The sequence below is a fragment of the Tenrec ecaudatus genome, chromosome 4, assembly GCF_050624435.1.
Source record: "Tenrec ecaudatus isolate mTenEca1 chromosome 4, mTenEca1.hap1, whole genome shotgun sequence".
Taxonomy (NCBI): domain Eukaryota; kingdom Metazoa; phylum Chordata; class Mammalia; order Afrosoricida; family Tenrecidae; genus Tenrec; species Tenrec ecaudatus.
In genome coordinates, this window is record NC_134533.1 from 75,585,673 (window position 1) to 75,612,126 (window position 26,454).

Genomic DNA, 26,454 nt, shown 5'->3' on the forward strand with positions numbered 1-26,454 from the left:
GTATTTTCAATGGACTCATATGCATGTGAGAGTTGGACATTGAAAAAGGAATGCCAAAGAAGAATCGATGCATTGGAATGACGGTGCTGCTGAAAAATATTGAAAGAACCAGAGCCTGCCAAAGGAACAGACAAATCTGTCTCGGAAGAAGTACAGCCAGAATGGTCTTTAGAAGCAAGGAGGGGGAGACTCGGTCTCAAGTACGTTGGACGTGTCCTCAGGAGAGACCAGCTCCTGGAGAAAGGGATGCTGTGTAAAACAGAGAGGCAGTGAACAAGATGAAGACTGACCCGACAAGATGGACGGGCACAGTGACCCCTGACAAGATGGACGGGCACAGTGACCCCTGACATGATGGACGGGCACAGTGATCCCTGACATGATGGACGTGCACAGTGACCCCTGACATGATGGATGGGCACAGTGACCCCTGACAAGATGGACGGGCACAGTGACCCCTGACATGATGGACGGGCACAGTGACCCCTGACATGATGGATGGACACAGTGACCCCTGACATGATGGACGGGCACAGTGACCCCTGACATGATGGACGGGCACAGTGACCCCTGACAAGATGGACGGGCACAGTGGCTGCAACAATCGGCTCAAAGATACCCACTGTGAGGGTGACACAGCACTGAGTGGCGCTTTATTCTGTTGTCACTATGCATCGGTGCCGATAACAATACAGCTAAAAGCTCATTTACTAGATTCATTTGATTTGGTATAGAATTTTGAGTTGAAAACAAACTTCCTTCATAGTTTGTAAAGTCATCTTCCGGTTCCTCCCGCTGTCTCTCCACCTCTTAGCAGACTGCATCCTGCACCCCTCGTCCCCCCTTCACCTGGGGAACTTTTCAGGAAAATGCGCACTGGACGGCGGCATCCTTTCAGATCGGAACCCGTGTCCCTCAGCTCCGGCGAAGGCGCTTGCATTATTCCCCTGCACGTTCTTATTAGCCAGATACGGACTTTCCTGAATGAATCCCCTGATTTTCTGATCTATTTTCTCCCATTTATCTTAATTTCCCCATCTATTTATCTCTCAATCCATTTATGGGAATCTTATTTCAGCTGTCTTACTTGCAATTCCCAACAGCTTTTTCGTATTTTGATTTCGTAACGTGTATGCATATGTTCCTGCTCTCCAGAGACAGGGAAATCTTTTCTCATCTCATAAGGATTATTAGTGGGATTTCTGGATAGAGACAGATATAACATCCAGCCACAGTTTTTGCTCAACAGCATTGGACGGGATTTTCTGTTTCCTTTCTTCGGAAGCTCTCTGTGCCCCAGCTTTCCAAGCAGCGCGCTCTAGATAACGTTCATTAGCGTGGACCCGGGGCGGGAGGGAGGGGCAAATAGAGAGTCCTTATTGACAGTGCCCTGAGTCTCTGTTAATAGTGGTGAGATAATCTTGACGTTTGTGGCAATGATTACATAACATGATAAACAAAACCAAGTCATGAAATTATACGTTAAAAATGTTGATTTGGCAAATGTTTGGTTGCTTATTTTTACAACAAAACTATAAAACCAGGCAAACCAGAAACCCATAAAGGCTACTTTTCAAATATTTCTTCTACTATAGTCAGCCATTTCCATTCTTCTTTTCTGGCTCTTCTTTTACTTATAAACTGTTGGCTATTCATAGGCATCTGTCCTAACCCCCCTCCCTTCTCATCGCCTGACATTTCTCCCTCGTTCTCTCCTCCCAAGCTTGAGGGCTCAGCTTGCCTGTCATGTACTCAGACCCTCCTTGATGTCCATTACATGTCCATTACCTTTCCAACGCAGCAGTTACAGTGACAGGGCTGTGGCATGTAGAACATGCAGCAGTTACAGTGACAGGGCTGTGGTGTGTAGAACACGCAGCAGTTACAGTGACAGGGCTGTGGCATGTAGAACATGCAGCAGTTACAGTGACAGGGCTGTGGCGTGTAGAACACGCAGCAGTTACATTGACGGGGCTGTGGTGTGTAGAACATGCAGCAGTTACAGTGACAGGGCTGTGGCGTGTAGAACACGCAGCAGTTACAGTGACAGGGCTGTGGCGTGTAGAACACGCAGCAGTTACAGTGACAGGGCTGTGGCGTGTAGAAGGCACAGCAGTAGTACATATGCAGGGCGCCCACACTGCCAGGAAGGAGTAAGTGGATCACGCAACCCAACACGATAGAGAGCTGGATTCAAACCTAGGCTGGCTCACACGCTTGCTGTGTGACTGTGGGCCAGGATATAAAAAAGAGCTTGAACTTTTCTACTCTCTGCTGCTGGTTCTACTAAATTAGGACAAGAACCCAGTGAGGTATCACCCTACCTCACGGGACTGACTGCATCAAAACACAACAAAGAGAGTCAGCCTGCATGTCACTGTGCTCAGTCAACAAGCAGCCGTACACGCCATAAAGGATTATTACTGTTATTGAAATAACCCCTTCTACGCAGAAAATTCTCAATTCTTCTGTGTAAAACTTCTAGTCCATTTTGGGCATGGGGCAGGTGGGAAACAGAATGGCGGGCTCGGGTTTTCATATCATGGTATACCTCACAAACCCTTGCTTTCTTAACATGAATCCTCCCGAAGTCACCTCTGGTGGCCTCTAAAACTAGGCTCTCAGGATCAAGAGACTACCTGGGGTCTTTTCTTTCACCTCAAGCAAAGCAAGTTTAGAAAGCAGAGTCAATGTCAATAGTTTTAACGCAATGCAACTCTTCTTTGTTAAAAAGAAAACAACAATGAAAACATTCCAAATATTCGGATGCATGCAGGTGTCTAACAGAGGTGAAGAAACACGCATGGCACTTAAGAAAGTACGCTGGCAGGAGGACTTAGCTCAGCTTAAATCTTTTCCTCGCTCAATTTGATCTGGCATTGTGCCAACTGCAAAGGAAGAAACAAGTCAAGCTCACTGCCACTGAGAGTTGATTAGGACTCATAGTGATCCTGCAAAACTGCCCCTCTGGGCTCCAAGACCCCTATCAGACCAACTCATAACCACTAAGTCACCAGACCTCCAAATGGGAAAACTCTTACAAGTCCCTGCTTTTCCCCCTCTATCACTTGGCCCCTTGCACCACTGTGCTCACTGGGACTAAGACTGGTGAGCCCTGACCAGCTGGACCCTGACAAGCTTCCTGTTAGGATGTTTTGCTTCCACAGGACAGCAGGACAGAGGAAAAAGCCATGAGCTCAGTGCTGAAGGTTAAACTCACATTCAAACTCTACCTTTAACTAGGTGGATTAGGAAATTTATATTTTTATTAATAGATGTATGTAAATGTAACTTTTATATCCTACTTCTAGGACTAAATATTGTATTATAAGTCTTCCCCAAATTCAAATTCTCCCTAATGATCATCCTTTAATATAATATTCACTAAGTGGATATATAAAAGCTGATTAATATAATATTCACTAAGTGGATATTGCATAGCTTGCTTATATGATTACTAGACATTTGGATGGTTCCTAAATTTTCACAATGACAAGGGATGCTTTAATAAGCAGGAAGATTTTTCTAGGTATTAATTTCTTCCTTTAAATATGCATATATAAATCTTTTAGATGAAAGTTTACAAAGAAACTAGATTTAACCCTTTTGATATAATTTTTTCCACGACATTGATTCTACTTTCTACAAGGTGTCAACATTCTCATTATTTGCAATCTGATTGTTCTGTTTACATTCATCTAGACTCCCTGACTCTCCTTATGGTCTCATATTTGTTTTAGGTAAATCTTGAGTTTGGTGTTGGCTTATCTCTTCCGGAAAGACTCTCAGGAGTTAAAAATCAAACCTTTCAATGACAATGCAAAACGTCAAATTACTTTCCCAAAGAGTGGTGCTGATTTATGGTGGAACAAGAAGTATAAGCTGGTAGACTTTCCACATTGGAATTGCATATTAATATTGGGGCTCCTTTAACTCCCGTACCAGCTCCAGTCGTAGAACTCACCGGGACAGTTCTACCCTGTCCTACAGGTTCCCTGAGTTGGCATCAACTTGAGGGCAGTGAACTTAGTAAGTGAAAAAAAAAAAGCATCATTAATTTGCATTTCTCTGATTACTAGTGAGGTTAGACATATCTCACGTAGGCCTATAGCACACTATGAAGCTTTAAAAGCTTGTCTACATCTGACTTTTAAGAATTCGTCTATGCCTTCATACTTTGTAACATTGTATGGGCTTGAATATAACTAGAATTCACCTTTGATCTTCCACTACAGCCTTCCCAGTCTAACATGTTCCTTTTATTTTGATGAGTTTTAAAAAAGGTACCAGGAAGTTTTATATTTTCATGTGAACTTTTCAGATCAAAAGTCCATCGCTCAGCCAGAGACGTGAGAATATTGGGGGTTTTATTCCCGTTGTTAGTTTGACTCTTTGATCCATCTGGAATTAATTTGGGCATGTGGTATGAGGTGAGAATTGAATCAGGGTTGAAAACCCAAATTCCAATGGGGGCAAGCAGGCCACTTAAAGACATGGAATGGGACAGGTGTAAGAGGAAGGGGCATGGTGGACTGGGGCAAATTATTAAACGTGGAAGGAATTTTGGTCTTCTAGTTTTTAAATGGAAGTCAGAAATCGATATAATTTTATGGGAAATCATCCCAACTTAAAAAAAACAACATTGGGGCATCCCTGTAGACCCTAAGCCTTCGTCTATATTAATTGACCATCCCTCCACCCCTTTCTGCATACCCCCAGGCAGCCTCTGGCTTAAGCAGATTCTTTTTCCAGGTCATCCCAACATTTTACTGGCCAATCCTCCCCTTCTCTATAAAAGTCCCTTCTTTATCCAACCTTAGAACTTCACATCTCTAAGGTACCAGTTCAAGGTAATTTTATTTTATTAATCTGCTTGACTCTTCAATCTCTGGTATTCATTACAGCTTTATGATATGTTAATATCTTTGAAGAGGAATATCATGTCATTAGTCCTCTTTGTGAAATTTCAGCCTTCATTTCATCTGTTTATTATTCCAGGGGAAGGTCTTCGACCACTCAATCACATCTCCTCAAGTCCCTCTAGGCGTCTGTCTGGCCTCCATTAAGCCCGTGAACCGACAGACACACTGGGAGCCTTCTCATCTAGGGCCATGTTTTATTTCCCAAGTATTCGTGTCCTCTCTGATAGCTCTCGATAAAACTTCACAATTTTTGTCACAAAGGGCAAGCATACTTCTCAATAAGATGATATTTTAATTTTTATTGATTTTTTTGGACTGAGATATTTTTCAATTATGTCCTAACTGATTATTACAGTTAAATGGGAAATCGACTGACTTTTTAAAAGCTATCTTGTACTCCAATTACAAGGTCTGAATTCTTGTTAAGTAAAATAATTTTTCAGTGAACATTCATTCCTGTCCTCTCTAGAAATATAAACATATCCTTCATAAATAATGATAATTTTGTCTCAGCCCCTTGTTCCTGTTTCTCATATGATATTGGCCAAAGCTTCCTGCACATTGTTAACAGACATACCCAGATTTTGTCAGTTATTTTACAGGCAATTCTTCTAATGTTTTATCAAGAAAAAAAATATGTCTTTACACAAGTACCACCACATTATATTGGGCTTTTTATTGGGGGGGGTGTCAACTATGATTCCCTTTTCAAGGTATTTTCGCAAGGATACCCCCCATAAATATCAGCATATGCTGCACAATATATTGCAGAACTATCAGCAGAGCATGCTTACAAAATAACTGTCGAGCAGCGAGTGATGGACCAAAAAAAAAAACATACATGGTGTGCATTATCTGTGTACAACTTCAGTGGGGTGTTGGCTTTTAACTACTAATTATATTCTTTATTATGATGAATATCTTTTTTGCCTTTTGTTTTCCATATTGTTATAACCAAGCATCATCAGCAAAGGTACTTCCATCATTCATTGAAGAGAAAGAAGGCCCAGTGCATTCAAAAAGTGTTGTAGGCTTGCTAGATCAATATGCTAATCAAGCCTACCTGGACCTGAATCTCAGCCCTATGTGACCTTGAATGCATTCCTGGGGTCCTAGCCGCCTAACTTGAAAAGGGCGATTGTGATAAGAACCCTGACTGCACACGTGAGTATAGGAAGTGAACATGAATTAATGCCAATGAAGCGGCTGGCACAGATTTGGCACCTCGGGAAGCTCAACACATTCACTTTCTTCCTCCATCACTTAGAGGATCACGGTTTTACAAGTGATTTCCCAAATGCAAGCTTTCCAAGGAAGAGCGGGTGTTTATAGACTAGAGAAAAGTCTAGGCTCTATTTGTGAACAATACCACAGCAGTCCACCGGTTGTCACTTTGTCACAACAGCTCTCCTGAGTGTGGCTCACATGCTCCTGCGATGTCCAAAGCTGTGCCGCTGGTATTTCCACTTCCAACAGGGGCTCCCATGTGGACAGGGTTCAGAGGAGCTTCCACACCAACAGAGGGAGGGAAGGAGGGTCTGGCAATCTACTGATTGCGGGGAGCGGGGGGCGGGGGAGGGTCAGTGAAAGCCCCCTGAATAGCACACATTACAGGAGGCAGCATGTGATTTAGAACACACGATGCTACAGGAAGAAGCCCAGGCTTCGCTGCAGGCACTGGAGCACAACAAGACTCTAGGGGTTGATGAAATATCAACTTCGATGTTCCCGCAAACGGAAGCACTGCTGGGAGCAGTCGCTTCTTTGCGCCCAGACAGTTGGAAGATAGCTACCTGGCCGGCTGACTGGAAGAGATTCTCATTTGTGTCCAATCCAAAGGCAGCTTAGCCAACAGAACGCAGAAATCATTAAACAGTATCATTAATGTCATATGCAAGTAAAACTCCGAAAATAATTTTAAAAAGGTGCAGTACATTAACAAGAAACTGCCACATAGTTGTGCCAGAATCAGAAGACAATGAACAAGAGATTACCACTGCTCCTTTGGATGGTCTCAGCGGTTCTCAACCTGTGGGTCGTGACCCTTTGGGGAGGGGGGGAAATCAAATGACCCTGGAACAGAGGTTGCCTGATTCATAACAGCAGCAAAATGATAGTTATGCAGTAGCAACGAAAATAATTTTTTGGTTGGGGGTCACCGCAACACAAGGAACCATAAGGGTCACGGCATTAGGACAGTTGAGAACCACTGTCTTAGATGAAAGCAGACAAAGTGAGAGAGGGAGAGAGATTGATTTACCTGTTTCATTGCTCATACACTATGTGGATAAGAAATGGCAAAAATGCGAATTCCAGAGCACTCTATGGTGCTCACATAGAGTCTGTACATAGACCATGAGGTAGTGATTTGAACAGAACGAAGAGACACCCCTTTGTTTAGTATCAGGGAAGGTGGGCATACTTAATATACATGCAGAGCAAAGCATCCTGGATGCAGGACAAGATGACGAACACATCAGGAACAGAAGAAGACGCCTTAAGGGCCGGTGCCAGGCAGATGGCACAGCCTTGCTTGCTGGCAGCCAACTTGACTTGACGCCCTACTGGTGCGTAGGAAAGACCACATACAGCCTCCCGCCGGGTCATCGCTCAGCAGAAAACAAAAATCCTCACAACCGGAACAAGAAGCAACATCATGCACACAGTGACACCAGACGACAACATGATAAACAGGGAAAGACCGCAGTTGTCAGAGATTTCCTGTTACGTGGCTGCACACTCAAGGCTGACGGCAGCCGTGGTCAAGAAAGGCGGGGACGCATTGCCCTGGGGAACCTGCTGTCGAAGCCGCTCGTGACGTGCTCCATACAGAGACCGCACAGAGGACACGGTGAGCCTAACCCAAGCCGTGGCATTTTCTGTGGTCTCCAATGAACGCGAAAGCTGGACAACCAATGAGGAAGACCAGAGAAGAGTTGATGCCTCCAAGTGATGGTGCGGGAGAAGATGAGTGACTACACCACGGACTGATGAGCCAAGGACCAACCTCTCGGTCCTGGGCGCGGTCCAGGACCCAGGATGGTGTGATGCCACCTCACTTGCCCTGGACATCGTTTCTGAGGAAAGACGAACTCAGTAGCTGGCACCTAACGATAACCATCCCCGAGAGGGACGCGCTCCGTCAAGCAGGTCAGAGTCGAAGAGAAAGCTCCTCAGTGAGAGAGACTGCCAGTGGTTTAACCACGGGCTCAAGCACAGCACTGGTCTGGGGAGGATGCCGGATGGTACCGGGCTCGGTTCTCTTGGGCGCATGCTGCTTTAGCGCACAGGGATTTTTCTCGTTTCCCCCCCAAACATTCTGACCATCCCTCACACCTCTCAACGACTCTTTTGGCCTATGACACAAATGAAAAATGAAAAAAAAAGCAGGTTAATGTGTAATCGAAACCAGGAGTGAAACAAGCGGAGCTTCTATTAGCCCAGAACATGAGCGCTGCTCAGATAGAGGCATGAACAAGCAGCCCCGCAAACGAAAACCAGATGTTCGGTGGTTTCTGGCTTATGGTTTTTATGACCCTTCATCTCACACTCCCAGTCCTGTCATTTCGACAGAAGGTCCTCTGCTCTGTTTTAGTGGCAAGAAACCAAACTAACCTCTTTTTATATGATCAGTCATGAAATCGTTGTTTGATGATAAAGATAAAGGAGGCTGGTCTCCCCATTAGAAATCCTTTGGTCCAAACTCTTCATCCCACAAGAAGCCCAGGGCATTGACAAAAGGCAGCAGACTCAGAGCAACCGAAAACGTTTTCCCACGGCGCTGGAAAAGGAGGACTGAGAGGCACCCGGGGGGAGGGTACTGAGCCAGGAGGGGTTGAGGAATGGGAGTCAGCGTAGAAAGAGAAATTTACTTCTACCCTCAGTCATCACGCAACTGTCTGCCAAGTCCGTTAATGTCTCTGAACTGTGTGGCTTTAGCTGTTAAAAAAAGAAATCGTCATTGTTCCTGCTTCCCTGGTACTGGTTTGCAATTTAAATAGGTAATGCATGTACATAACTTAGCACGCTGCTGGAGCACCATACGCAGCCAGAATGCTAGTGATCTTTATTACCAATAACAATAGCAATCACTTATAGAACACCTGTTATGCTGCAGTCACTGTTTTGAGTATTTCATCAATATTCATTTTATCTTCATATCTGTGACAGTTATAGGTCCACATGGCCAGGTCATGATTCTCAGTAGTTTGGCAGCTATTATGTAATCATGTTTTATCCGTGAGTAGCCAATCAGTTGAAAGGAGAATTTTCTAGGGAAGTGGCTGATAGGCAATATATATGGATGCTCTGGGAAAGTTCACTCTTCCTTAAGCCTGCATCTGCTTCATCACGTTCCAGCCTCTACGTCTAAGATCCTGAGCAGCAGCTACCTGACCTGTCTATTTTGGGTCTGCCAGCCCCTGCCACCGCACGAACCAGGAGAAACCTCCGGCCTGATGCCTGACCCACAGATTTGACACTTGCAGACTCTACAACTGCACAAGCTGCTCCCTTAATCTATGTAGAGGCATCAAGTTTCCCCCTCCTCCTCCCACTAGCTTTGCTTCTCTAGAGAACCCAGCTTAAGACAATATCTCTTACCTTCATAATTACCTGCTGAAATGGGTACCGGTATTTTTATTGCTGTTTTTCAGATAGAGAAACTGAGGCACTGATGAGCTACATGGTTTGCCCAACTTTACATTGCTAGGGGAAGAGATTAGATTCAAGCCAAGCAGTTTGGCTTCAGATCTAACTCTTAACTGCTAAACTATATTACTTGCCTCTTCTGTATAACGCAATTGTATGAGTCTGGCTTTACATAGAGAGGGAGACCCACGGAGACACACCACTCAGGCCGGAAAAGGCTAACGCAGCAAAGCATTCTTGTTCTAGAAAACACCACCCGACCCTTAGCTCACCAGGAATCTGATTCTGTACTCTACCCTCCTCCACTTCCTAAGTTGCCTTTCCTGTTTCTCCTCTTCACTGCCAACTCCCTGTGTTCCTGGAAGAGGTGTCTCTGTCGTCATTTCCTAGGTCTCCTCGGGCTGCCTCTCCTCCCCCTCCATCCCGTCTTCCTTCTCCTTCCCCGACTCCCCTCCCTAGCTCCTGGCCCTCCAGTCTCCCCTCCTGGCTTCTTTCCCACACCCGCCAGCACATCCAAGGCCCCCTACCTTATATAAACCTCCCCTTGAACTTTCTTCCTCCTTGGTTACTCCCACCTGTCTCCTCCCGCCTCCGTCTAGCAGCAATGGCTTCGACTCTACACGTGTCATTCGCGGCGGACCTTGTGCTGGCCTTACTCCCACCTCTACCTTGCTAGACAGAATCTGCAGTTCAGAGCGGCCCCTGAGTCTGAAGCTGTTTATCCAGTCCCACTGCTGACCGGCAAATGCCAACAACTAATACCCACTTGGAAGTTCTAGTGCCACTCACACCTAATTTACATATCTTCCTCCTCCAAGAAACCCACTTCTTTATTTCGTACCTTCATGAATGATATCAGTATCCATTTACTCTCCAAGATCCACACTTTTTGCCTCACGCTTGCAGCTTAAATGCAAGTGGCGAGAAAATCAGCCCGTGTGCGGGACGCAGCCCTCTTTTCTTATACAAGCAGTGCCCGGGCCCCAATTCAAGCGCCCTTTGCTGATCTAATTCTCCTAGCTGCTAACACAATCTTCTGGTTGCTTTTCCCGTTCTAATCTGAGAAACCCACCTGCATTCTAAGCCACTGCCTACGACATCTCGCCAAAGCCTAACTCTGGCTGTTTTACTTAAAAAACAACAAAACCAAACCAAAATCAAGTGCTTTCAATGCCATGTCATGCTTCCAGGCCAGACAGCAAGGCCCTTCCCAGGCAGACCCTAACCCCACTGTCCAGGCTCTTCTCTGACTGTCGCCCTTGCCCCCCCCCCCCATTCTCCTAGCTCAGGGGCACCCTGGGCAAGCCTTGCACAAAGAAATCAGCGGAAGAGAGCACAGGGAACAGGGCCAGGGTGCCTGAGCCAGGCCGGCCTGGCTTCCACTCCCAGCTCTCTCTGACTGCGGAGTCACCTGCTGCGTAGTCTTTTCCACCCTCGGAGCTTCACTTTGCTCCAGGGAAAATGCCACCTCTCTTGAATGCCTAGCACTAAGAGTTGGATCTGTTCTCAGAAAACATCTATGACCCGGCTGCGTGCAGTGTGAGAGGAACAGCACTGTTGCTGCCGCTGTCCCCGAGCCAGCCCCCGGCTCACAGCGGCCCTCGCACTGAGCGGAACACTGCCCTGTGCTGCGCGGCCCCATCGGTGGCCGATGGGCTGGTTGAGAGGCACAGGGTGTGCAATGGCTGACTGTTGGACCGAGGTTGCCAGGTTTGAACTCTACCTTAGTCTAGACCCTGATAGGGTGAGAGCGACAGCTTGAATGGGTGAACAACGGGCAGATAAAACGGGGGTGGGTGGGGATGGCTCTCTAAGGAGGTCACTTAGTGGCGCTTTCTTGGGGGGTAGCACACGTTTTGCAGTGAGACAGGGGGTGGACGCGGGACAGTGTGAAAGTACTAAAGCCACGGAGCTACACACAGCTATAAAGTCTGTCTGTGACAAAGGTTAGGCTCATTTTGTGTGCATTTCACCTCAGTGACAAAAACAAGCCTGGCGAGTACCTGCCCCGAAATCAGACACTTGCGCAGCATTTTCCAAACTCTCAAGTCAGTTTTATTCATAGTTTACAGGTGAATTCGGTAAAGCTCGGGCTTATAAACAGTGTAGCCAGAATTGACCCCCAGTTGGAGTGCAAAGCTTCTGCTCTTTATACACGTGACCTTTCTGACCACAACTCGGCCCCCTGACTATTATTCTCAAAGTCTCTAGTATCTCTTACTGACCAGCAGGCAGGCTTCTACTGACCGGGGCGGGGTCTGACCCAGAGGGTTATAGGATAGGAGGCTGGACATGTGCTTAATCCTTTCCCATGTACCTAGGGAGCCTAACAACCCAAACTAAACCAAACTCACTGCCACCACGTTGGTTCCAGCTCAGAGACCCGCCGAGGGCAGGGTAGCACTGCCCTGCTGGATAGTAAAGGGTTGGTCTGCTACCTGAAATGTGGGTGACTTGAATTCACTGTTGCCCGTGAGCAAAATCCAGACCAGAAGATCACAGGCTAGAACGCCCTCCAGGGCGGTCCCACCCTGCCCACCAAGGTTGCCAGGAGTCCGAATCGACCGACCACACACCACCACCATGCACGTCCTTGCCCTGGCAGTCTAAAGCAGGCCTGGTGTGCTTTCTGCCGAGCACGCTGTTCTTTTCTCAGCTTCAGTACAATATCTATTTTACATGTGCATTTACTGCTTGCATTTAAACCTGAGGTCTTTCTCAAGGTGTTTCAAACACATCTGGAAGTGCCAGGGCAGGAAGCACAGCCAATCTCTATCCCACTTTACACCGAACAGGAGGGCTGGTAGTGTAGTAGGTACGAGCTGAGCGGCTAACCTCAAGGTCGGCAGTTCGAAACCAACAGCTCCACCTCGGGAGAAAGACGAGGCTTTCTACTCCCATGAAGAGTTCATCCTGGAAGCCCTCCATGAGTTGGAGTCACCCGATGACAGTGGGCTTGGTGTTCGTCAGTTTCTCGGAACCACTTCTCCATGTTCTCCATCTCACTTCCCAAATTAGCCTGTGAGGTCCTTACTGGCAAGCTCGATGCCAGCCTCGTCACCAGCCCGGGGATGGGCCCACAGTCAGGGGCCCTCAGCGAGTACGTGTGGGGCCAAACTGACTCAACAGCCTTCTACCCCGACAACCATCTCCTCTTGTTTTCATTCAGAGGCCAACATTGGCAAGCTGAACATCTTTGCTTCCTCAGACTTCCCTATGGTCTGAAGGCTCTTTCCAAGCCTTTGGGGCAGTGGTTCTCCACCTGCCTGATGCTGCGACCCTTTCATACTGTTCCTCATGTGGTGGAGACCCCCAGCCATAACATTGTTTTCCTTGCTACCTCATCACTGTCATTCTGCTGTTAAGAATCAGGCAACTCCTGTGAAAGGGTCGTTCAGCCCCCAAAGGGGTCGCCACCCACAGGTGGAGAACTGCCGCCTCAAGGGAAATGATGCTTTTCTGCTTTCCGCTCCCCTTTCTTCTCTCTCCTGCCCGATGCCCAGGCCTGGGTCCCGGAGGGGCAGGACCCACTTGATCACCTGGCTAGGGAGTGTGAAAGCTCAGCCCCATTCTGAGCATGGCAGAGTCCGGCAGTGGCAGGAGCCTGGTCTCCGGGGCAGGAACGGAAGCACGGGCTAGCCCTGAACAAAACTGCCCAGACCCCGAGAGCACCACTGAGCAAACCCACACCCACGGAAAGGCCGTTCTTGCCGGGCCTCGGGTTGTGGGCACACTAAGCACCTCTGTCACTGCTCCCCACACAGGTGAGCAGGCATGCACTGCTTGCCTCTCACGGTGTCCTGGAGCTGGCTACCTTTGCTTCCGGTTGGCCTCGGAGGCCCCAGGGTGGGAATTCAGGAGGTTCCGCAGTCTCAGATAGACCCCAGGGCCAGCAGAGTGGAAAGGAGTGGAGGCGGCGGGGAACCTGGTCCGCATGTCTTTAGTGAATGGAGCCAGTTGCTGGCACGGCTAGTCTCCGAGGCTGCAGATGTGCCCAGCTCTCTCCCTCCTAACAGATCTTTGGCCACAGTCTGTCTCCAGCGTGCTGACTCGAGCCCTCCCTTAGCCGACAGTGTCATTCCACTTACATCAGATTGCTCTGAGTCAGTCACCACGATCAGGCAGAGGTGAATTCACAGGGCACTTTTCCAAAGATGTATTTCCTTTAGGAATTTCACACAGTGCTGCCAATGTCATTTACAAGATGGTTAATTTATGACTGTGAGAGTTCTCGTGGCTGTAGTATAAGGTATACGCCTTATCATTCAGAGGAAGGGGGTGGGGGCACAGTGGCAGTTGGAGGTGGGCTTATTAAAAATGAAAAATCATTCTGCAGTCATGTCTCTTAATTTCTTCTTTGAGGAGGTCCAGGTTTTCCTACGAATCACAGGATATAATGGCAGGCCTTGTTAAGTGCCCAGGGGTCAAGGGTCAATTCTGACTCACAGTGACCCTATGAACATGCAAACAAGATCTCGTCTGGAAAGAGAGAGAGAGAGAGAGAGAGAGAGAGAGAGAGAGAGAGAGAGAGAGAGAACGAACATGAACACAAACCACAACCTGGTCGACCAAGCCTCGAGGACAACATCCCTGCTCGGAGCAGCCGATGCACAGCGAGGACCGTGGGGCTGGCCTCACCATGAGACGTGACGCCCCCTCCCTGACCCACATTGCCAAGGGCGCAGCACTGGAGACACGGTGTGGGTATGATTCCTGTCTGACCCCCCTCCCCCCACCAGAGTGAAACACACAGGGAGCACAACCGAGCAGCAAGGGGAACAAAGCAATGAAGTCCCCCAGGAACCCCCAAAATTGGCTTCAGAATCAATGGGCAGGGTGTGGCACTTCAGATCTGATTGGAAAATTTTTCCCTTTTCTTTTCTTCTTCTTCTCATGTCTATCCATGTAAGACAGGCAGGATAACCAATCCTGAGGAGAAAATAACGGGGCTGATGGCTCCAGAGAGACATGGGAGGTGGAACAAAGGCAGGGGGGAGGCAACAAACCCAGGGACAAGGTCGAAAATCGGTGGTGAGGAGGGAATAGAAAGCCTGGTGGGGTTTGATCAAGTGCGATGTAGCCAAGAGGAAGCACTGGGAGTCGACTGAAGGTCAAACATGCTAGTGGGACAGAAGGAAAGTAAAAGGAAGTAGAGGAAAGAACTAGGAGACAAAAGACATTTATAGAGGTACAAGTGAAGCCATACACATATGTAGATATATAAATGGGGATAAAGGGATAAATATATGTACATATATTTAAATGTTAACTATTAAGGAAGCAGACAGGCATTGGGTCTCTACTCAAGTCTTCCCTCAATGCAAGAATACTTTGTTCTAATACCCTGGCATTCTGTGATGCCCACCTTCCCGACACGAGCACTTTAGTCAAAATGGGTACATAAGCAAATGTGGTGAAGAAAGCTGATGGTGCCTGGCTATTAAAAAATATAGTGTCTGGGGTCTTAAAGGCTTGAAGTTAAACAAGTGGCCATCTAGCAGAGCAGCAACAAGGTCACATGGAAGAAGCACACCAGCCTGTGTGACCATGAGGTGTCGACGGGATCAGGTATCAGAAGATCACAAACAAATATATTAATGCAAATGATGGGGGTGGTGGTCATAGAGGAGATCCAAGTCCATCTGTAGACAATTGGAAATTGCCTCATAGAAGGGTCACAAAGAAGGAAGGAGTCAGCCAGAGTTCAGCATAGCATGTACGGAACACTCAAAATTCCTCTAGTTCTTTAATGCTTCCTACCCCCCACTATCATGACCCCAGTTCTACCTTACAAATCCAGCTAGACCAGAGCATATACACTGGTACAGATAAGAGCTCTGGACACACAGAATCCAGGACAGATCAACCCCGCAGGCATAGTAACGGGAGTAGTGATACCATGAGAGTAAGGGGGAGGTGGGGGAGGTGGGGGAGGGGGAGAAACAGAGACCCTACTACAATGATCAACCTATAACACGTCCTTCCCAGAGGGGTGAACAACAGACACATCGGTGAAGGGAGACATGGATAGTGTAAGATATGAAAGTGGTAATAATTTATAATTTTATAATAATTTATAATATATTATAATTATCAGTAATCTATGAGGGTAGGAGGGTAGGGGAGAGAGGAGAAAAAAGAGAAGATAATACTAATAAAATGATTTCTTAATTATACATAAATAAATAATAAATAGCTAGCTAGCTAGCTAGATACACAAGCAAGCTATTGGCCATGTGCGCCATGCTCACTACTGCTTCTATGTTCAGATCCCACTGTTGCAGCCCATTGTGTCAACCCATCTCCTGAGGGTCTTCCTCTCTGATGAAGGCTCTCCTCACCAAGCATGAAGTCTTTCTCCAGGGGCTGATGGCTCCTAAGAACTTGTTCAGAGCCCTTGAGTTGACGTCTTGCCATCCTTGCTTCTAAGGGGCTTTCTGGCCATACATCTTCCAACAGAGCTTATCTTCGTTCTTCAGGCAGCCCTTGGTAAACCCCATCGCCTTGCCCAGTGCACGCAAGGCGAACCGAGGAAGGCGCTACCCAGCGGTCTTTGGAAACTCAAGAAGGACTCAATTTTGATGACCCTTGGCAGACAGCAGCGTACGTGACAGGAGCGAGACAAATCTGAAGGAGGGATGAGTTCACAGGGGAAGCAAAGGAAAACGCTGCCAACGCCACTAACCCAGACACTGCCCTTCCTGCCCCTTCCTCTTCCTCTTTCCTGGTCCTTTCCCGCGAGACCACAAAACTCAATCTCGGTGACATCCTCCAGTCTAATAAGATCAATCTTTGGACATTAGTTCCCTTAACCCCTTTGCTCAACAGCCTGCAGCTGGACCTGCAGAATAAACTTTCTCCATGGAGTGACATTCAAGCATCTCCACGACAACTCACTTCTCCTTCGGGGCTTGGTATAATGGGGCACACATTGCACCGCTAACCCCAAGGTCAACAGTTCAAAATCACTAGCTGCTCCCCAGGAGAAAGAAGAAGTTTCTACTCCGTACAGAGTTCCAGTCCTGGGAACCGACACGGCAGTTCTACCTAGTCCTGTAGGCCCACTCTTTCCAGAAGCGACTCCATGGCAGTGCGTCCCACAGAATGGCTGGCTCCTCACAGCTTGCACTCAGCGTGGGGCCTATGTTCCTTCGGTACCTAGAACGTTTTCCTGAACACTCTCCTCTTTCAACATGAAAATTCGACCTCTCCTTCCCTCCTGAATCCCCCAGGGGGGCATGCTCTCTCTTTCACTGCACTTTGACACTGCTCGGGTGACCCACCCTTCTTGCTTTTAGCCTGGGGTTAGAGGTAGTTACTATGTACGGAAGGCGCCCGGGTTCCCTAGTGGACACAGTTGGGCTGCTATAACCGCAAGGTGCACCGTTCAAGCGCACCAGCCACTCCCCTTCTCTGTCGTCCGACCACAACTGCCCTTCTCTTCTCTGCATCCCCAGATCCACTGCCGGACACACCTTGGCGCTTTCCCCACTTGGCGCACGTGGTCGCAATGCCAGGGGATGCCTTCTTCTATATCAGCACCCACCGGAATGGGAAGATAAGGTGCCAAGTGAAGAGCCTGAACACCCCAATACTGACTCCTCAGGTCTTGGGGTTGTAAATAAGGAACCCGGGTGGCCCAGTGGTTACGCACTTCGCTGCTCACCTAGCCGTCGGCAGTTCAGATCCCCCAGGGAATGATGATGTGTGGCAGTCCGAGTCCCTGGGGTGGCATCTTCCACTTTGGGAAACACCCCTAAGTGGGTCGCCGTGAGTTAGAATCAACTCCACAGCAGCTGGCTTGGGCGGCTGGCTTTTAGGCGATGGGGGATGGGCGACAATATAACGACTTGCAGTCATCTCACGGCGTGACGGGCGGCCTGCCTGCTGCACAGCACACGGGGAAGTCTGTCCTGAATGGCAGTGGGTGACTTACAGCTTAGGGATTGTGGGACATCTGCGTACTTCATTTTCACACCTCAGGTCAGCTAAGACTCCAGCCCCCACCAGGTTGCGGAGCACAGAACAAAACAGTGCACCGCCCTGGCACTTGGGCCCGCCACCCGGAAGGGGCAGGCTGGGCTTTCTGCACACAGAGCCCCACATGCAAACGTGGCTCGCGTGGAGGGAGGGCTGGCGACATCAGCTTTCTGTGGGTCTGTGTTTGTGTATACGGTTTGTAAAGTGCTTCATTTTTTATCCCCGAGGCAAAAGATAAACTCATTTATTTAAAAATCATCAGCTGGATTGCATTAAATGGAGGGAAAAGCAAAAAAAATTACACAGATAGCCATTTGCTACATTAAACACATGATTTCTCCGGTTACTTAATTACAGGCAGGCATAAATACGCTCGGTCCTGACAGGCTGGGGTCTGTGGAACCCGCAGGCCTCGGGGAGGGACATCTTCCAATGTGTGCGTTAAGCAAACCTGAGAGTTACCGTTGTATACTGGGCCCATAATGACTTCACTAAAACAAGACCTAAACCTTTAATGAACCTGCCAAGACAAATTGCAACTCAGAGCTCACAGGAAACGACCGCGGACAGCGGAGCCTCAGAGCTGGCGACTCTCTGGGAGAGGGATGAAGAGCAGTATTGGAATCATTGGTTTTGCATTAGATGTGCGTGTGTGCACACGCGTGTATTCCTTAAACAATCACTGTAGCTTGAAGGGAGACAGGTAGGTCGGGGAAGTTGCAAGAAGCGGGTGGGCAGGGCAGGAGGAAGGGAGAGAATCCTACAGCTCTGTGCCGGGGGGAACAGAAAGGGATGCCCCATCCCTCACTACACAAGGGACGCACACAGGTCATCTGGCCCCCACCTATGTCAAAGATGTCATGAGACCCACATGGAGCTGCACAGCACAAACGAACACGTGAACACAGCTCTGCCCAGGAGGACCTTGCTCAGTGTAAGCCAGTGTGCCCGGTGCCTTCTGGTCCATCTGCCCCTGGGTGGAGGGCACACATTTTCAAAGCTTGTTGCCCGGCCACCAGAATCAAGATCACCTGGGCTCGACCTCAGGCCCATTGAACCTTCAGTTCCAAGGAAAGGGCCACAAATCTGCATTTCCCGTTGGCTTCCCATGGGCTTCCTTTGCACGAGACATCTCCTGTCTGCAGGGCCCACAGACTGCTCGCACTATTGCTGGGAGCTGGTTAGAAATGCAGAGTCACGGGCCCCATCTGGACCTCCCGCATCAAACCCTGCAGCATAGCAGGACCCCCAGGTGATGCTCATTAGACACACTGCAGGGCCTCTGCTCAAAAAGACATGCAAGGGCTAAGGGAGGGCAAAGGCTGGTTTCATCATTTACATGTGAGCGGAGGGGCAAGGAGGCAGAGCAAGACTGGGCCCTTGGCGGACAAGGCAGGTCAGCACGCTGACCAGCCAGAGTCGCTGCACTTACAGGCTGGTTCTCCAAGATGTACTCCCCCCTATAGGGAGCATTCTTTGAGGTGGGTGAGGGTTGTACTAATATCCTGCCCTATTTAAACTCAGTTATTACCAATGAAGCATTCTGATTCTGTAATAACCTGGTTCACGATACACGCTTGGCATCTTTGAGGATCAGGCCTGGGAGAAATTGGCGGGGGCGGGGAGGCAGTGCCAGCGTCACTCGGGCACCGCAGAGGACCTGGTAATCCCACCTCTAAATGGAAGCCACAACATAGCCACAGAGCGAAAGGAAACAGGGGCTGAGGGAGTAAGCCCCCCCACTACGTGTCGGCTTTGCTGATCATGAGGGACCAGACTGGGCTTGCCAATGCCCTGCTGGCCTGTCACTGGGAACTGCAGAGCTGTAGCTCCCATTCCAGAATCCCGAGAGAGCAGACACTGCAGTGATTTGTACAAGATTAAAGCACAAGGGGCAGAGATTCTGAACCCAGCACACTCTGCACTGCGCCCCAAGAGGCAGCTTTGGGGTCGAAACCAGGAGCTGGGGCTGCCGAGTCCTGCTGATGGGACCTGAGCAGAGAAAGGGCGACCCACATCCTTTAGCAACCAACAGAACCCCCGAAGTCAGGACAGAGTTTATCCAAACAAGAAGAGTCCAAATATTTCCTGCATCGCAGCTGGTGCTTAATGGCGGGACCGGTTCTATATAGGGACGTACGATTCCATCAGTAGCTCCTTCTCATGGTTCACGTTTCTTCGGAAGGTCCTCTCTGACTAGACACGAAGGGCAAAATTGCAAGTCAGGTGAAAAGCACCTGCCATTGATCACGCTGTTTAACAGGAAGGACACCAAACCGAGTCGAAGAGGGAGAGATGCTCACTGGGCCCCATTTTCCATCTCAGACTTGCAGCCAGGAATGGAGGCAAAAAGCTTGCAGGTGCACACTGATAACTGCACTATCAGAAAGTCCCATTCCAAGTGTCGCTGGTTAAACAGAGTGACAATTTTTCCATTAATTTTCCCACAGAAAAAAACCCAAAAACCTCAATGGGTTTCAAGAGTGTAGAGGAAGATGGGGTCTCAGACCCCACTGCATCACAGTGCTTCTAGCATACGCTCCACAAAGAGGTTTCCCGAGAGGAGCCGCTAAGTCCACCATGTCCTCCAGCACACTGCAGTGGTATGAGGAGGAGACCAGTTTGATAGAATGTGTGGGTACAAGAGAGTCCTTCTTTCAGACAGGGCGTCGGGCGACCCAGAGATTCATAAACTACTGAGGTGGCCCGGATGCTCAACTTGAACCAACTTTGAGCTGTTCTTCCGTGACGTGGGCAAGCTAAGGAATGAAGCATACGGCACGGAACCAGTTTAGCCCGGGAGTTGTCATGTGCGACAAAGCCACACCAGAAAGTGTGGGTGAGCCGAAATGCAAAGCAGAATGGGAACAGGGCAGGGCCCAGCCCCGCGGCAGGTTTAATCTTGTTTTCAGCAAAGAAGGGCAAGGTGCCCACTGCATAGCCACCAGACCCCTTAAGCATCCGAGTGGGAAACAACAGTGCTCAGCTCAACAATGGCAGCCCGGACCGCACGACTTAGAAGGTATGTTGCTCTCCACAGGCAGGGCAGCACTCCACTCTCTTCCTAGGTTCCCATTCCAGAGCTTCAGCCTATATTTTTGCCAAGTTCATTTGACATTCTAGATCACCCAAAACTTTTAAGTCCATTAAAAAAATAGGTTCGGTACCAATTTACATCACTAGTCATGACTGAGTTATCTTGAATGGATGTGGAGTCATGGTCAAGTGCACAGCGAGAACACCAAGGGCTGATGTATGCATGAGACTCCAAACTTGCCATCAAGGTCACTGTGACCTGGGGTCAGAGTAGAGCAGTGCTCTCTGAGCTTGTCCATGACTGGATTTTAGTAAGTATGTCAACAGGCCTCTCTTCTCAAGTGCCTCTGGGTAGACTCGAATCTCCCATCATTTTTATATATAATCATTTGATTGGGTGTTCATGCAACTCTTATCACAATCCATCCATCCATCCATTGTGTCAAGCACATTTGTACATTTGTTTCCCTCGTCATTCTCAAAACATTTGCTTTCTACTTGAGCCCTTGATATCAGCTCCTCATTTCCCCTCCCTCCCTGATTTCCCTTACCTCATGAATCCTTAGATAATTTATAAATTATTATTTTGTCATATCTTACACTGTCCAACATCCATTTACCCACTTTTCTGTTGTCTGCCCCCCAAGGAGGAGGTCATATGTAGATCCTTGTAATTGGTTACCTCTTTCTACCCCACCTTCCCTCCACCCTCCTGTTATTTCCACTCTCATCATAGGTCCTGAAGGGATCATCTATCCTGGATTCCCTGTGCTTCCAGTTCCTATATGTATCAATGTACATCCTCTGGCCTAGCTGCAATCTCCCAGCTTTGGTTTAGCAGCTAAGCCCTTTGATATTTGTACAAGCCAAGGGGTCCTTGTAAGAGACTGCTGTCCAACCAGTTCTGAGTCAGAGTGCCCCATGTGTCCCAGAGTAAGAACTGTGTTCGTAGTTCAGGGCTGAAACCTTTTAGAAGCAGATTGCCAGGCCTTTTGGAACCACCAACCAGGATGCCAGTAGTTCAGCACTTAACCCTGTGCACCATGCAGGGACCCTGCTCAGAGATTAGGGCATTTCGACTCACAACAAAACCCTACTCTGACTGATGACACTGGTCAGCCAGTCCACAGCATCGCTGTTCTCACTCTCTCCAAGCCTTTATCGTCTCTTCCCGTCTGCCGGGGCTTGTTGCTTCCAACGCAAATAGCACATCAGTGAGCGGAACCAACCGAGACAGACAAAGATAGAAGTGCTGGAAAGAAGTGCCCAGAAGAGAGACGTGGTCTCTATGAGTTTGTCATTCAGGATGCCTGTCTCGTGGCATCAGTTCCACCCCTTGGTCTTTTAGTGTAGCTGCTGGACCAGAAATAAAGTGGGCAACAGCCCTGGGCTTAAGTGACTGCCCAGAGGGTCTTGCAGGCCCTCCTGTCTCCTGCACCCTAATTGTGTGCATATCACACCTATCCATTATCCCCCAAGCCCAGCCAGGATGCTCTCATGCCAGAAGGCATCCACAGCCCTGTTCGAGAAACATCCCAGAATCTCCAAGCATTTTCCCACCCAGAGACACAAGAGCAAATGGACCCCAGAAGAGGGGAATTTCCTTACCAATGGCAGTGGTGAGAAAAGAAACCACTTCCGACTCCTTTCCGTCGTTGTAAAAAGCCAGGTGCCAGATTCCCGAATCCAAATACTGGATGAAGCCTGTCTCATGGCTCGAGGGAGGGGTGACTCCCCGAGACTGGCGCTGGGGTCCTTCCAGACTCCGTGCTTCCTGGGTGAGGAGCCTCCTTCCATCCAAGAGCTCCACAAAGTCAAACTGCAGCGCAAGGAGAGCAACATTAGCAGGGGACCTGCTTCATCCTCCCGCCAGATCTTGACTCTTCTCAAGGGAAGAGTGAAATGGCTAAAATCACCTGGAGGCTGATCACCCAACTCACACCTCCTTCCCAGATCCCACGGTGCCCCGCGCCTCTTCTCCCGGTTCTCATGCGTGGCTTATTCTTGCAGTCTTCAACTGTTCAGATTTTGTTGTGTGTGTGGTTGAGCCTTCCTTGGCTGTGCTTGGACCCGGTCAACCACGTGTTTTTCGATGGTGGGACCATGATTAGAAACCCAGCCAGTTATGACTGTTTGAACTGCATGCCAAGCATGATGGGAATCCTGAGGGTCTAGTCAGGGGCTGGGGCACCGGACCTGCTAGACCCATCGGTTGAGAGCTAGTGAGAAATCTGACTCTCTTCCTTTTGCCAATGATCCTTTCCAAATTCTCTAGCTTCGGGGAGTACTTTTAGGGAAATGAAACTTGATTAGCTCCGAACTGGACCATGCCGTGTCAAATCCAATTGCTGACCGATCGGGATTGCTAGTGAAAGACTCAAGAGCAGGCAGCCTCTCAGTGCTAGCAACAGCCAGTGGTTCTATCCTCCTGGCCTAGTAGCAAGCTAACTGAGCTAAAGTTCTTCCTCTCTTATCTTTAAAAATACATAAAAAGTTATTATCTTATCGAATATGAAAAAAAATCGTCTAAAGGTAGCAAGTCCAGGACCAGTATAGTAGCTCTGTAAAGTCAGTGGGACCCAGACGCGCTCTACTTTTGTCAACTTCACACGTAACCAGTGCAGCTCTGCCGCTTTTGACTAGAATTCCCAAACAGAGGGATGGGACAGTCTTGCTGGGGCAGAGCGCACTGTAAACTTGATGACAGCAGAGGCAGTACAGTTAAAAGGTAACAACCACCTGGTCACATTTGTTCTCCCTTCTGACCCGCTTTAAAGTTGTTTCGGTTTTTAATGTTTTCTGCTGTCTTTTTTGGGTACTTAACAAAAGCATTTTTCTGGGGGCTCGGGCAGCTCTTCGAACATGCCATACATCCATTGTATCGAGCGCATCTGTCTATTCGGCTGTGTTTTCAATGGAGGTTTTTCAAGGTTTGATCTTGTCATTGTTGCTGGGTTTTTTTGGGTGCTGTTGTTTGTTTGTGTTTTGTTAGACTTTTCATATATGAGAGCCAGGATAGACCTAGAGAGACAGTCGCTGGATCCGTAACTGCCCAGGGGCATGGCGGTGGGGGGGTGGGGGGTGAAGGGAAGGGTGGAGCACACAGCCACAAGTATGAGAACGTGTTCTGAAACTGATTGTGGCGATCACTGTACAACTCTTAATATGATGAACAATTAAATGATATGATGTGTGACGCATATGCCGATACGACAGATTTTAAACTCTCAGCTAGCTGCTGGCCTAGGAAGACTGACTTTGGCCTAGGGATATTGAAGAAGGGTCTAGTCCACGTGACTCCCAGCTTCAGGGTTGGCAGGAGCTTGCTCACATCTCTCGTTGCTTACCGATAATGACTGGGGCAAAGCCAGCCCTCTGGGGCCAGCCTTCGAGCATGCCCGGTATGCCTGTCTGGACAAGCTGGTGTCCAGGTCCTGGGCCCGAGATGTGTAGCTGACAATAACAGGGCTCACACTCAGGTTTCTCTGACGCCCAAATGCATGCTTGCTTTATTTTTAAGTTAAGATTTCCCCTCCTTTCTCGATCATATCTTTGTAGAGAAATTATTTAACTGGGTGTTGGGGGAAAGGCCACGGAGAGATTTCCCACCTCTTAAAGCTTCCCAGGGATATGACCTTCCTCACACAGGACCTGGGGGGGGGGGCGGAGGGGGGATGTGGAAGGGTGGGTTCAAAGACCCAGTTAGGGCTTGTTGGCTTTGGGCTAAGGTCGGAGGGAGGCGTCCCCTGCAGAGCAGCAGAGTGCTGGGGGCTGGTTACCTGCGTATGCGAAGGAGGGAGGCCTTTTCTACCATAAATGCCAACCAGTGCTGCCTTTCCCAGAGACACGTTGAATTTCAGGTGCACAGGATGATCGATGAACACTTGCGATCTCCAGAAAGTTCCGGGGGGGATCTTCTGGGAAGCCCGTCTCCCCACGTCGATTTCTCCGGAGTCTATAAAACTGTCCTCGGGAAAGAAACTACTGGACTTTCCTACCGAGACACAGGGAAGGGGAGACAAGAACATCACGGTCAACCACACATGAAGCAAGGGCCAGGGCCTCTGAACCGCCCGGACTCTTGTCAGCTTTGCCCTTGCCCTCTCTCCAAGTGAGGGGCAAGAGGGCTCATCGCTTCCCAGTGCCCTCCCCCGGGGATGCTCAAATTGTTCTGCTAAAAATATGCCTGCTTCCCAAACGGGCTGGGTCCTCCCCGAGGGCCATCTGTTTACTGCATCGCTCCACAGCTTGTTAAGATATATTACGATCCTAAAAATAATCATGTGTGGTCTCATGAGACTGTGTGTGTCTGTGTGTGTGTGTGTGTGTGTGTGAAGGAGTGCATGCTAATAGGAAAAAACAGAGAAAGCGAGATATTGTTATTAAATTTGCAACTCAGAATGATTCCCCAAACAGTGAGCGAGTGACTTGCATGCAGTGAGGTATCCAAAAGCTCATTAGTTGACTGATTAAGGGGATGCCACGTTGTGAGGCTGGGCCACGTGGATGGGCAGGGGGGTGGGGGCGTGCTGTGTTAGGGTTGGGCGGAGCTAGAGACTGGCGGGAAGGAGGAAAAAATGATTTCCGAAGGGAGAAACATTTCTTTAAAAAATTCCTGTCTTTGGCTGAGGGGGAAGGTGCACAATTTTTGTGCTAAGATGGGTCAAGGTGAGAGGCTTTCTGAAGTTTAGACAAAATGTCTCTGGCACATGTGGCCATTCAACTCAGATCCTCAGTTCTGGGCCCTGTGTGCTGTCAGGACTACAGCCTTTGGTCGGTCACGAATGAGGAGCCCCCTAGCTTTGTGGGGACACTTCCAGTGCCAGGAAGGAAGGTCGCTTATCAAGCTTCCTCTGTTTAGTAATTAAATACATTCACATATGAAAAGTATAAACCCTGACTTCCTGCCAGAAACCTGCCTTCTGAGGAACTGTGAGGGAGTGGGAGACTGTAAGGACGTGAGACACGGCCCTCAGGACACTGACAAACCCCAATCAAGTCCGTCCATGGCATCTTCTAAGGCATCAGGAAGGTGCCCCCCTGCGTATCCCGGGTCCAAGGTTCTCGGAGTTGTTTGAGGAGACAGTTTAGAGACAAGAACTCATTTGTAAAGAAAACACGTCTGTGGGAACTCTTATGGAAAACATTTGGGGAATAAGAAATTAAAATGTCTTTTTCCTAGCGGTGGAAGACGCCTTACAAAGCAAATTTGATGCTGAAATGGAGATTGGCAGGGCATTATTGTAGTCATAAAATATTTTACTGTTTTAAATAATAAAATTCAATTTAAATGCTAAACTTCTCCATATGTTATAATTCCCCTATAAACTTCTCAGCAGAAACATCAGGTTTTTTCAGCTTCAAACCATTAAATGTTATTTTAATTAAAAAATATGCCAACAACTCAAAAAAAGTTAAAATGCACGCTAACAATAAAAGTACCACAAGCATTCTGTCATTACCCTGGGAAAGAGTTTACATTTAATTCCTTTTTAGAAGGAATGTCTCCCCAGAATCTTACCTTAAAATATGGACAGACGGACACACACACACACACACACACACACACAAACTTCAAAGATAAAAGCCAAATTGACAAAGCATTGATATGGCAAAGAATTACTTTGACATTCTCTCTTCTCTGAATTTTAGCTTTCCAATACTAGAATCATTTTCAATTCTAGGCTTGAAAAAAAAAAGAGTATACTCTTCCTTCAGCTTTAGATTCAGCTACGGATGCAGAACTCTGAGGGGGTATAAAACAAAATGGAATGAGCTCTCAGCCTTTTGCTCCTGGAAATGACATAGAAATAGGTCTGAGGCTGCTAATTTCAAGGGCCCATTTCCTTGGTGAGTGGGTGGTGGG

General features: G+C 48.3%; 1 protein-coding gene across 4 annotated transcripts in view; it reads right to left on the reverse strand.

Annotated features, from left to right (window-relative positions):
- TENM4 (teneurin transmembrane protein 4) overlaps positions 1-26,454 on the reverse strand; it is a 913,628-nt gene that overhangs the window by 193,129 nt on the left and 694,045 nt on the right. For all 4 annotated transcript variants that reach the window (XM_075546361.1, XM_075546358.1, XM_075546360.1 and 1 more), the window contains 2 exons: positions 24,368-24,582; positions 22,197-22,407 (listed from right to left, as the gene is read on the reverse strand). In XM_075546361.1, the coding sequence (XP_075402476.1) occupies positions 22,197-22,407; positions 24,368-24,582 (426 nt within the window). The remainder of the gene's footprint in view (positions 1-22,196; positions 22,408-24,367; positions 24,583-26,454) is intronic.